Genomic DNA, 12500 nt, shown 5'->3' with positions numbered 1-12500 from the left:
CAATCCACGCATCAGGTATGTACTTCAGGCATAGGGAAACAGGTTCTTCCGATTGGTTTCATGTACCGAATGCTTGCAAGGTGCAATGTGCCACATTGGTGTTTAAGGAGGCTCCTGCCTTCTGCACTGCGCAGCTAAACAGGCACTCAGTTCTTTTTTTGCAGGTGAAAGTCTTGTTTGCTGATAAGTGCGAAAAGTGAGACTTTCCAACTTAAACAGCTAAAATCGCTTGAAGCTGTAAATTAGCTGTGCACCATGGATCTGTGCACCATGGATCTGTGCACCCTGGATCTGTGCATCCTGGCACTGTACACTGTTGTGTGCACACCGCGTGTATAGAAGCCTGGCCTGTGTCTTGGCGTCTACAGAAATATATAATATATGCCTGGCTTTACTGTGCTACATCGGAGTATATCGAACCTGGTCTAAGACACTGCCCGTTACAGTGTACATGCAGTGCTGCTGGAGAAAGCACTTGTCTAGTTCAAATGGTGTAACTCATTCAGTCTGTGTTCTGTTGTGTTTTTTTTTGGTTTTTTTACAGGCTTACAGTGGCACCGTCCAAGCCTCTGTGCGCCGTTCTGTCCTTTCTGCAACACCGCTTTCAGCTGAGTACCATGATCCATGTATCCTTTTCTCTGTGCTGACTGAGTGGCTTGGTAATACAGGAATTCAGCTGCGTTTTTTTCTGTATTGCTGCCATTGCACAATCTGTTGCCAGTCCGGAGATTTAATTCGGCACAGTTTTCTCTTCAGAATTACAGTAAAACCTGTCCAATTGTGCATTCCACGACTACAGCGGCAAGAGGCTGTGTTTCAATGGACACCATGTTTTCAGGTACCTGCATGTAGTCATGTTTCAAGAGACACTCGGGCCAGTGTCTGTGTTGAAACTTGAAAGCCGCCAGTCTAAGAATGCACGGTTTCTGTGTTGCCTGGAGCGGTCGCTCTACACCTATTTGACTGTGGAATCATGCGATTCAAGCATGTAGTGACATGTAGATCCTACTGTACTTGTAGGTTTGCTTTGCTTTGCTCTTCACAGGCTCTGGTTTAGTCCTTGACTGTGCTTGCTCGGCGCAGAAATTATCCGAAGACGAATGCGTTCACCTGTATACATCGACGGAGGACGTTTGCTCGCTGCCGCTTGCTGGCGCTGCGGCACTGTCGGCAGCATCGGAGGTGCCCGCATCCTCGCCGACGACATGCAGTGTGTCAGCAATCGTATGTAGCTCGCCATCGTCGACTTTGGCCATGTCACTTGCTGCTCCAAGCAGCCCAGCGCAGCCACCGGCGGTCAGCACTGAGGCCTCTCCGCACACTTCATGTGCAGCTCTTCCCACATCTTCTCACTCGAATGCGTCATCACCGCACGAGCTCACAAGTGCCACAACGGAAACGGCTACTGCCGTGGACGTTCAGCCAGCTGTAGAGAATTGTGAGAAGGCGCAGGAAACCATTCGGTGTGACGGCAGCCCTGCTTCATCTGTAGCCAGTGTCGTTACCAGCACAGCACCGAGCGTAGCTGCTTCTAGTCCTGCATCAAACAGCAGTGAAGTGCAGTGTGTTGCATCTGAAAGTAGTGCTTCTGATGGTTCTCAGAGCAGTTTGCCGAGTATTGCTGTATGCTCGGCCTGTGTTGAATTGGGTACTAGTACATCACTAACAATGGCTAACAGTGCATCATTGACTGTGACGTGTGCATTGACCTCTTCTAGCGTGATGATGTCACCGGCCATGTCAGTGCTGGAAGCGCGCGATTGCCAAACCCATGGCGAGGCGACGCCGAGCTGTTCCACCTGCGCCTCTTCTCCGCCGGCCTCCCCAGCGGGTGCAAGTGTTGCGTCTTGCTCGTCCACTGTAGTGACCGCATGTACTGCCTCGCCCATTACTGTGTGTTCTGCAGCTCATCCGTCCAGTGTAGACAGTGGAATAGCAGTTCCCACTGTGAGTGTGGACTTGCCAATGGACATCACCGCTACTAACTGCGGCAACAACCAAAGCAGCAGTAGTGCTGACATTCCCATGGACACTTCACCTGCTGGCGGTGAACGGTTGGAAACCGAGTCAAAAGACCCGCTGCCTTCGTCTTGCCAGTCTGATGTGAGCACATCACCCAGGAGCTCACTGGATCTTGTATCTGCTGTAGCAACTCAGACTGAGTCGACGGTAGCTTCTACAGGTATTTCACCCACGGCGGCTCACACTCCCCAAACCCTCTTGATCACACTGCCAGCGCCACCGTCAGTACAGCAGCAGTCTGCATCTAATGCCAGCTCTCCACTCACGGAGGAGTGCGCGACGCCTCTAGAACAGGAGGCTGCTCGCGGCCTGATGAACTTAATTAATCGTGGCCTGACGGAGAAAGGGAAAGAAAGGTCTCCCACAGCATCCAGCACAGCGGCCCAAAGCCCAAGCTCATCGGCCACCAGTGCATCTCATGCTACTACCACAGTGGCAGAGTCCAAGCCTAGCCACACGGCTGCAGCTGGCTCTGCAAGTAGAGAAGTGGAGAAACTGCGCCAGCGCACGGCCTGGTCTTTTGGTAATTGTGACGGCCTGACTGTGGGAGATATCTATGAGAAGGTACGTGTACGTGTGAACTCTTTTGGGAGTAGTAGTTACCAATGGAGCTGGCCTCTGCTTTGAATTTGTTTTTCACATCATTGAGCATTGGAGAATCATGCCAGAGCCACGAAGCCATGTTGTACTGTTTAGTGTGCATTTTTCTGGCCAGGTTTGAAGCGAACTCTTTTCTCTGTTCTATCTATTGCTGCACAGCTGGAGCGGCCAAGCACGTTCCGTCTCTCGTACAGGCTTCCCCTTCCGCCAGAGGTAAGTGCTGTGCGTGAGAATGCTTGACAAGGGGTCCCTACATCCCCTGGGCCATGTTCTTTCTTTTTTTCGTTCTCCACGTGTTTTTTTTTCAGTAGAGCTGTAGTAAAAATACATAAAATTGTTGCCTTGCTAGTCAAGAAGTCTGGCTTGATGAGGTGATGTCAGGACATCGTTGGGTCAACAGTTCGCACACGCTGTGAAGGCTATCCACCCGAGGGTGACCTAGTAGCCCAGGTTGCATTCCAGATGGTTCCCAGCCAACCAAGTCTATATACATGTGCCATATCTTCTCTAATGTACACCTGCTTCTTTACTTTTCAGCCCCCCCCCCCAAACCCTTGCTTTTATTGCTTTATAGTTTCAAACCCATTTTGTCCCATCAAATTGTTTCTTTTGAATGATATTTTGCACATGTAAAACCTGTCACTCAAGGGACCTCACAAATGTGGTCCATGTGTCTTCTTATCCAGGTTCATTTTACGTTACTGGAAATAACATCCCTTGGTCCTACTTGTAGTGGTCTTCTAGCACAGGTGGTTGCCTTATCTGAGATTTTTTGTAGGAAAAAAGGGTTATTAATTTTTGCCAATCCAGTATCAGCATCAATTGTAAAGCACTGCGATGATGTACTTCGAAGTAGAATCAGCCCAATCCTCCCGGTTTTCTGTTACCTAGGCATGCCATGAACCGGCCTGAATACCGTCTTGAATCTTCATCATGCACCTTGATGGCAGTGGTGTCCAATATAGAGTCAGGCAGCAGGCTTGCATGTAACAACATTAGTGATAACGTCAGATCATCAATAGCAGCAATGGGAAATTGAGTGTGTCAGGTTTGCTCAGGTCGGTTGTAGTTGCATTGGAAAGCCATTTTTTTGTTTGCCTGCTGCAGTGTGGTTCTATCCAAGACTCACTGTATTACCAGTGACCCCCACCAGTGAAAATATCATGCTGTCTGTCATCCTGATTTCTGCACTTCTTTCTGTAGCTTGCTCAGCCGGATGAGACCGCATCCCTCCGCCTGGCGAGCAAAGCCTTCCGCAAACTTGAGATCCTGAAGAGGGCTAAGGTGAGAGACATTGAGAAGTATCTTGCGCGAATAAAGGGAGGGAGGGAGAGAGAGGGGGGGGGAGAGAGGGGGGGGGGGGTAGGGAGGGATGGAGAGAGAGAGAGAGAGAGAGAGAGAGAGAGAGAGAGAGAGAGAGAGAGAGAGAGAGAGAGAGAGAGAGAGAGAGAGAGAGAGAGAGAGAGAGAGAGAGAGAGAGGGAGAGGAGGGAGGGAGGGAGGGAGGGAGGGAGGGAGGGAGGGAGGGAGGGGAGAGAGAGAGAGAGAGAGAGAGAGAGAGAGAGAGAGAGAGAGAGAGAGAGAGAGAGAGAGAGTACTGAGTAGCCTGGACTCAGTGGAATGCGACCAGTTTCTTTCTCACTAATTAGTCATGTTTCATCTGAATGGCCTGCAGCCATGTAAGCTGTTCTGTTCGACCGGTTTTAGAAAATTCAAGAAGGTTTTAGACTTAGAGAGCCTTAAGAAAGAAAGTTTAGATTCCTTTCTCTACAACTGATACGCACAACCATGCAAAGCAGCAACGAGAAACGTGTGTGCATGCTCGCTGTTGACTTGCATGTAGTTGACCGAGGTCGGCGAACTCGACACGAAATTTCCGATATCCACAGTCTCTTGGATTGAACCCTGAGAGCTACATGACTTCAATGACTGTGGAGATCTTGTTACACTATACCGTACTCGTACCGGTATGCAGTATCGTAAACAGGCCGATAGGTCACGGGGGGGGGGGGGCAGTGCACTGGCAGGTTCGTGATGATGTGATGCTTTGATGATGCATTTTCTAGTGAATAACACGTCACATGTCTTGCTTTCGTATCCAGTGTGTGAGGAGTGTAGGCACGCAGACCGAGACGACGGAGAAACCGAAAACAACGGAAGCAAGCACGGGTGGTGTGGTAAGTATACTCCTGACACTATGTTCCTCTCTGGATTGCTTCATCATTTCTCTATATCCAATTGTTATAGCATTTCCTTCTTGCTTTTTGGACCTATACTGGCTATAGTGCTCACAGGCATCCTCCCCCCCCCCCCCCCCCCACACACACACACTCAAAGCAACCCATGACACCTGCAGCTCTGCGACCCAGATCATCTCACATGTTCTTGACTGGCAACTCGCAGCTCTCGAGTTCTTGAGGAAGTGATCGGATTTCACTGGCCGGCATTGTATTCGTGTCCATTACGGACCTGTAGGTGCTCAGTTGAAATTTGCAGTATCCCACACACTGCCAGTGCGCTTCTCAGCTGACCTTTCACACACACACACACACACGCAAACTCCGAACATCCAACTGCGATTCGCGAATTTGCTTATCGATTTGGACAGAACGTGGGTCAATTTAGTACCTGCTGTATGTATTTGTGTGTGTGTGCGTTTGCGTTTGCGTACGTGCGTTTGCGTACGTGCGTTTGCGTACGTGCATTTGCGTACACGTGTGTTGTCAGATTGTGCCGGGACTGACTCCAGCTCAGGCTGTGGAGGCTGCGGCTATGTACCTGCGCCACCTCAGCTCCACTTCTAACAAGACGGCGGCAGCGGCACTGGCGGCAGCAGCTGCAGCACCGGGTCCAAAGAGGGCCCTTATGGCTGGACTGGCACCCATCAATCAGCCGTCATCCAAAGAAAGGTAGGGGTCTGCTTTCTGGCTGATACTGTCATACTCATGTACAGTGGAACTCGCTGAACTCGCTGAGTACGCATTCTGACATGCTCTGGTAGCTTTACAGAGGGATATTCTACTTGCAGTTATCCCATGCTCTTTATCTTAATACTGCTTATCAAAGTATAGGATGTATCACATGTGTGTAGTTTGAACGAGCAGAAGAGGATGAGGATTGTGTCATACGAGTACATGTAACTCCGAATTTCACACACGAGATGATCATCAGACAACACTCTCTTGTTGGAAGTAGCTCTGCCCTTGGGCGTAGATCACTCTCCTGGACAGCCTGGAGCCTTTCTGTGTTGTGTGTAGTTTGATATTGGACCTTTAGTTTTGCCCTGTGTTTCAACTGTGCCTTGCCGTAGTACACCGTGCACAGAAGTTCCGTTTGTCATGTCACGTGCATCAAGTGGCCAAATGCCGGTAAGGATGTGCGCTTGCCCGTGCTTGTACATGCGAGTTAGTGTGTGTGTGTACGTGTGAGTTAGTGTGTGTGTGTGTGTACGTGTGATTTAGTGTGTGTGTGTGTATGTGTGAGTTAGTGTACATATTAAATAGAATAAATACTGCAGTAAAATTGGCCTGTGACTTTTTTGATGATAAGTATTCGAACTACTAGTACATGTGTTCTCTTTGACCAAGCGTAAATCGCTTTCTGTTGCAGCTGTTTTGCATTTCTGCAGGAGTGCATAAACAAGAGTATGCAACTGTGATCTATTTTCTATGGGCCAGATGCGCGGTGCGCTGCCTTCATTACTTCATTCAGCTGTAGTCCGCGCATTGCGGAAAATCAAACACCGCACTTTCTCTCTGGTTTGATATGAATTTTCGTACGAACTGGAGTGATTGAGGACGTCGAACTGCACCCGTTTTCACCACCACACCAAACTGTTCCAGGAGGGCTGCTACGACCGCGTTCCGGAATTCAGTGCCATTGTCCATGCGAATGACTGACGGCGGGCCCCACCGGCAGCAAATCTTGGTCAGTGCAGCTGCTACGCTCGCTGCATTGTGTCGACGTAGTCGCTGTACATCCACCCACTTGGTGAACATGTGGACGCATACCAGGCAGCCGTGGTGCGCTCCACTCTGGCCAAGCTCCATGTCGATCTGTATGACCTCCCATGGTCGTCCTGGTACGTCTGGACACGTTGGCTCAACAGTCAGTCCCCGTGCCGGGTTAGCTGCAGAGCATGGCACACATGCTTGGGCAACACTCTGGCATTTCTCGGCCATCAGCGGCATATAGCAGCGCTTGCACAGTGAGTCGTGCATTGTCGTCCAGGTGGCATGGCCAGAGGTCTTGTGAGATGCTTTCAGTACTTGGCCTTCAAGCTCAGGTGGTATGACTGGCACTTGCACGACACCGTCGCGTGGCAGCTTTACTAAGCGCATCAGCACATCGTCATGGTCCAACAGCTGATCACGGACCGGTCTGTACAGCTTCGACGACAGGGGGGTTCCCGACTTCAGCTCATCCAGCAGCTGTGATATCTCGGTATCAGCTTGCTGCGCATCCTTTATCTCACTGAGAGTAACGGGCCCGATAGCATGCTTGTCCGTTGCCACAGAAACAGAGCAAACATCACTCGGCTCGTCTGTACCCTTGGGTCACCGCCTCGGGACACGGGTGAGCTCATCGGCCGGGTTCTGGTCAGTCGGCACCTACTCCACTCGGACCTTGAGGCCGACCGTTTGGACAAGGCCAGCAATCACTTCCAGTCGCCGCTCAACCAGTATCTTGTGCAGCCCACCGACTTTCACTCGGCGCACATTGTTGAGGACCTGCTTCAGCCAGCCGTACACTGTCTTTGAGTCGGTGACGAGCCGTACCGTTTGCAGGTGCCATTGCGCTGCAAGCGACAGTCCACGCATTGCAGCATCTAGCTCCGCCACATTGATGTGCTTCTTATCAGCTGTGTCCCGCAGCCATGTACCGTCTTCCATGACTTGGCTGTTCAGCTGGAGGACCACACCGACTGCCAGATCCGAGGCATCGCAGAACACAGCCCAATCTCCATCAGACTCGGCTGATGCATGCCACACACCACGGACGGGGTCTTGCGCGGACAGCTGCTCAACAACTTCGTCGGCACACGGAAGAACGCTAGGTGGAACCGGCGTGTCCCATCTGTCCACTGCACTTGATAGCCGCTTCAACATTGAGCAGGCTGGGCGAAGCCATGCACACACTGGATAGTGGCTTGTGAGCCAGCCCGTCCATTGGAACACACCGCGCTTCGTCAACGGTTGACGGAAGCTGAGGTCGACTCCATCGCGGCGAGCCCACATGATGGTGCCATCAGCAGTCGTCGATAGCTTCAGGCCAAGCACTCGGGCCTCGGTTAGATGCTCTGGTGGCTTTGTCGGCAAGCCATACCGTGCTAGCTCTGCAGCAACGGCCTTGCGCTTCTCCGCTGGCGTGAGGATGTCATCAACATAGTTGTCCACATCAGGCCATCGTCTCGTCACCCACCGAACAATGATATCCATGAATTTTGGTGCAATCGATAGACTAAAACCCATCCTTGACGTGGTGTACAGAGTCCCACGCCACACAACCACTTGGAAGCGCAAGAGGGATGGGTCGACTCGTACCTGCAAGTACGCCTTACGTATGTCGACAAGTTCAAACTGGCTGTCTGCAACCTGTCTCCACTTGCGGATCTTCTCACCGCATGCTGGGGCATCAGTGCCTGGGTTCGACTTGATCACCGCATTCAAGCCATGGTAATCGAGACAAGGACGAACTGGGGTAGACTCCTTGTGGGCTTGGTCCTCAGCGAGCAGCGGAATGACGGCCACCGGAGGACCGTGCGTAGTCTCATCGTACTCGATCAGGTAGCCATTTTAGACCCAGGCGTCCATCTCGTCACAGAACTGCGACTCTTGCTTGTCTGACAGGTTGTGCCTCGCATACTGTCCGACCCCCGAGCCGATCGGAGATGTAGGAGATTGCCCATCACACCACTGCCAGTGCAACGTCCAATGCTGCTTGTCGTTGTCCTACCGGAGCGCTCCGTCTTCGGCCGTCAGGGTCACACCACGATCGTCCTCTGTGACGTCCACATGACGAAGTGTGCTCTCAACGTCAGCTGCAGCAGTAGCGGCTGCACCGGTATCTCCAGGCTGAGGACCAAAGCGCACGCCATTGACCTGGCCGTCCTGGCCATAACTGAGTCGAACGCCACCGACACCAGTTATAACGTCAGCACCGAGGAGGAGGTCTGCTGCCACAGCCGTTAATGAGTCGACAACACATGCATTCACGCGCACTCTTGGCAGACTAACCGGTTCACCATCTCCTTGGCGCTGCAGTTCTAGATCAACTGCTCCTCTGATCTTCACCTTGCTGCTATCCACGGATACAACAGACACACGTGGCTGTGCAGTGAACACAATCTTGTGAAGTTTCAAGAACTCGACCATAACCATCGTGTAACTTGCACAAGTGTCGACTGCTGCTCTGGCACATGCCCATTCGCTGCCTACCACGCCTCGCACGTCTACATAGGTTCTGGGCAGTGAAGCTCTGGTAGCCTCGGCCACTGTGCAGAAACACGCACCACTCACGAGGGAGCCACTGTCTGCTGCCATTGCTGCTCCGGACGATTTCCGTTCTTGCCAGGCTTTACGTTCTGGACAGTCACTTTTCATGTGACCTGGCTTGTCACAGTTGTAGCAGGTTCGAGGGCCAGTACGCTCACCACGAGTTCCTTTGCCTGCACCACTCTCGACCAGATTTCTTCTCTTTCGGGCACTGCCACGTCATATGACCAACTCCGCCACAGTTGAAACACGCCTGTTCCTCCATGGTGGCAGCCGCCACAACAACATCGCCACGTACTCGAGTCAAGTGGTCCGAGGTCGCAGCCTTCAAAGCCCGTACCACATCCAGGCAACCCGTCACACTCAACTCTTTGCCCGCCATCGTGAGTCTCAGCTCTCTGGCAAAGTCTACCGGCAGTCCCTTGATCAGCTGCTCTATGAGCAAGGGGTCTTTGTCGTCGTCAGCCTTGTGCCCCGCCATAGTACTCAGCCGCTGCGAATCGGCAACGTAGGCGTCGGGAGACTCGTCCACACGCATCGTCCGTGAGGTGAATCTGGCGTATGCCTGCACCTTCGTCAGAGTGAATGACTGTCCCATTTTCGCCAAGACTTTATCTTTGTCTTTCTGATCGCTTGCCGGCATCCGCGAAAATACAAGGAACGTGTCATCCGTCAGGAACAACGGAAAATTCTTCATCTTCTTGTCGTCGGTGTCTCAACCTTGGATGTTGGCGAGCACCAGAAACTTGTCCCCAAACCGTCCAAAATCGTCTCCGTTCCCACGGAACGGCTGGAGAAAGTTGTCAAACTTGAGCGACATCTCGCTGGCATGACAGGGTTCGCACTGGTCAATACAACACACACGTCCCGGGTTTCGGCACCAGTTGTTGTAGAACCCACGTTCGACCACCCAGCACTAACGCAGCACTTTGGATTAGGGAACGAGTTATATTTTAAAATGTTACAAGTGAGTTGGGAGAGACCTAGAACCAGACTGAAGCACACTGAAGTGACTGAACTAAAGATCGACTGAAAGACAGATGTGCAATAATATTGCACATCCGTCTTTCAGTCGATCTTATATTATAAGAAAGAAGTCTAGCTACAGCGTTAGCTGACAAACTAAGAAACGGAGAGGCAGCAAAGACAATGGAAGGTACGCATCACTAGTCCCATTGTCTTGCAACATGAATGCAGATCCTATCTATCATGTAGCAGTAAAGCCAAACCGAACCAAAACATTCGTGCGACACAGTTGGTCAATCAGACCGCGGACCAGTCGTGCCCTTCCGGCGACATGACATATGCAGCGCAGCTAAGCAAGCTCACCGCGACCAGACAGCGGATGCACAGTTAGACAGCGGCTAGCCCTAATTGGGCCTAAAGCAAGAAGTGAACTGTACGTGGCTAGACACATGCACAACATGAGCGATGTACACATAAACCGGAGGCGCGCGCATGGGTGAGCGTGTACACAGCATGCATAGTAACATTCATAGTGGAACAAGAGTCATAAGTCACCTAACATAGCAGTTCATAACATGCGCCAAAATTTAGAGATCACGTAGGTACTGGAACGAATCGAGCAAAAACGGATGAGCTCGTACTTGAAATTGTGGGTTTGAGTGCATGCTTTCAGAGTGTGATGGAGGCAAGTTACGTAATGAAGGCAGCCCGCCGCGCACTGACCCATAACCACAGTTGCATACTCTTGTTTATGCACTCTTGATTTCTGTCACTAGCCAGTGGAGGTTTTTTTTAAATATTTTTTAACGTGTGCGTAATCACTGCGTATGTATGATCTCTTGATGTGCGCTCTCCTTTACAGCCACCTTCACAGCACCTGCTGCAGAGACGCCGTGTTGCACCTCTGCGGCCGAGCAGAACCGTTGTAAGAGACACTTTAGTTGTCCCTGTTGGTGCTCAGTTTCGTCTGGCTTTATTCCTGTCTTCTAGTTCTTCATGCCCCCCCCCCCCCTCTCTCCCACCCCCCCCCCCCTCTCTCTCCCCCCCCCCCCCTCATTCACTGTTGTAGCAATGCCACGTTCTGTTTAAGGCTCAGAATTAGCCTGCCGTCGTATCCTCATTGCTCTTGACTGCTTTTTCCCTGCCTCAGCTTCCCCGGGCGCAAAACATGTTCTCAGGATCTGGAACTACGCTAGCCAATCTGCCTCAGCTGAGCATGCGCATCGTCGGCAGCCAGGCCACTACAGCGGGAACCACCACTGCCACTGCTTCTGCCGCCGTGCGTGTTTCAGCGCCGTCTCGCCGCCTCCTAACCGGCCGTGCTGCAGCAGCTACTGCTAGTAGTACTGGTGGAAATGCTGCTAGTAGTGCGGCCGGTACCGTGGCCATGGGAAACAGTCGTGTCAGCCGGCGCAAGCAAACCCTGCCCTCTTCCTCGGTGATGCACTCCTCAGCTGATACTGCTTTGGCTGCTGGCATGGCTTCGCTCGTGTCCAGTGCTCAGAGTCCGAACAAAGCAAGCGCCCCCGTCACAACTTCAGTTCCTGTTAGTGCTGCTAGTGCCGAACGTACTCCTGCATCGCCAGCGCCGCCGTTAGCTGCATCCAATTTAGTTGACACACTGCTCATGAATCGCAGCGAGGTGCCCAGCGAGCGTCCGATCACCGTCAACTCCGATTCGTTCTCGGACCTGTTCAACATGTGCAGCATGTCCCCTGCGCCAGCCCTGTTGTCCATGCCGTCAACTCCTGCCGCTCAGCTAGACAAAGACGATGTGGACGATGCCAGTGCCGATGCGCTGTCAGGGCAGCAAGCATCAGAGTCGCAGGCAGGCACACCGCCGTCTCCAGCATCGTTAGACACAGAAACTGCTGGTGATGTGAATCCTACTGCAATGTCGAACACAAGTAGTAGCAGCAGCAGCAATGGTCACACTGCTCGTGCTACCAGACCCAGCTCCCCTGGTGGTGTCAGCACGTGCAGTTCTTTAGACAATCAGCAACAAGAATGGCTTCAGTCGGAGCTGGCTGACTTCTCCATGTCCGGCTTTCCTGGTAAGTGTTCGCGTGCAATCACACATGCCCTGCATACTACAACATGTACATGCCCTGCATACTACAACATGTACATGCCCTGCATACTACAACATGTACATGCCCTGCATACTACAACATAATGTACTACTGTTGTGGACATGGAAATCCGGTCGCACGTCTAGCGGCCCCAGGGCGCTGGCCATGCAGCCGTGGATAAGCGGTACACACATGCATTTATGCGCTGCAGCGCGCTGGCACATGGTCGGATCAACAATACATGTGCACTGCACGCAGCGTTCTGTACGCGCTGAGTGCGCCGGCCCCGGTCAATCGACCGGATTTCCATGTCCGCTACAGTAGTACAGTGAAGCTTCACTATGAAA

At 52.0% G+C, this 12500-nt stretch overlaps 1 protein-coding gene across 1 annotated transcript in view; it reads left to right on the top strand.

Annotated features, from left to right (window-relative positions):
• LOC135814199 (streptococcal hemagglutinin-like) overlaps positions 1 to 12500 on the top strand; it is a 24031-nt gene that overhangs the window by 8538 nt on the left and 2993 nt on the right. The window contains exons 11-20 of the mRNA XM_065327284.1: positions 1 to 15; positions 545 to 626; positions 1084 to 2586; positions 2782 to 2835; positions 3826 to 3906; positions 4724 to 4798; positions 5349 to 5530; positions 5932 to 5989; positions 10944 to 11006; positions 11232 to 12135. The exon at positions 1 to 15 is cut by the window's left edge and continues 84 nt beyond it. Coding sequence (XP_065183356.1) covers positions 1 to 15; positions 545 to 626; positions 1084 to 2586; positions 2782 to 2835; positions 3826 to 3906; positions 4724 to 4798; positions 5349 to 5530; positions 5932 to 5989; positions 10944 to 11006; positions 11232 to 12135 — 3017 coding nt within the window. The remainder of the gene's footprint in view (positions 16 to 544; positions 627 to 1083; positions 2587 to 2781; positions 2836 to 3825; positions 3907 to 4723; positions 4799 to 5348; positions 5531 to 5931; positions 5990 to 10943; positions 11007 to 11231; positions 12136 to 12500) is intronic.

This window comes from Sycon ciliatum, chromosome 4 (assembly GCF_964019385.1).
Source record: "Sycon ciliatum chromosome 4, ocSycCili1.1, whole genome shotgun sequence".
Taxonomy (NCBI): Eukaryota; Metazoa; Porifera; class Calcarea; order Leucosolenida; family Sycettidae; genus Sycon; species Sycon ciliatum.
This window is presented reverse-complemented; position numbering and strand designations above follow the sequence as displayed.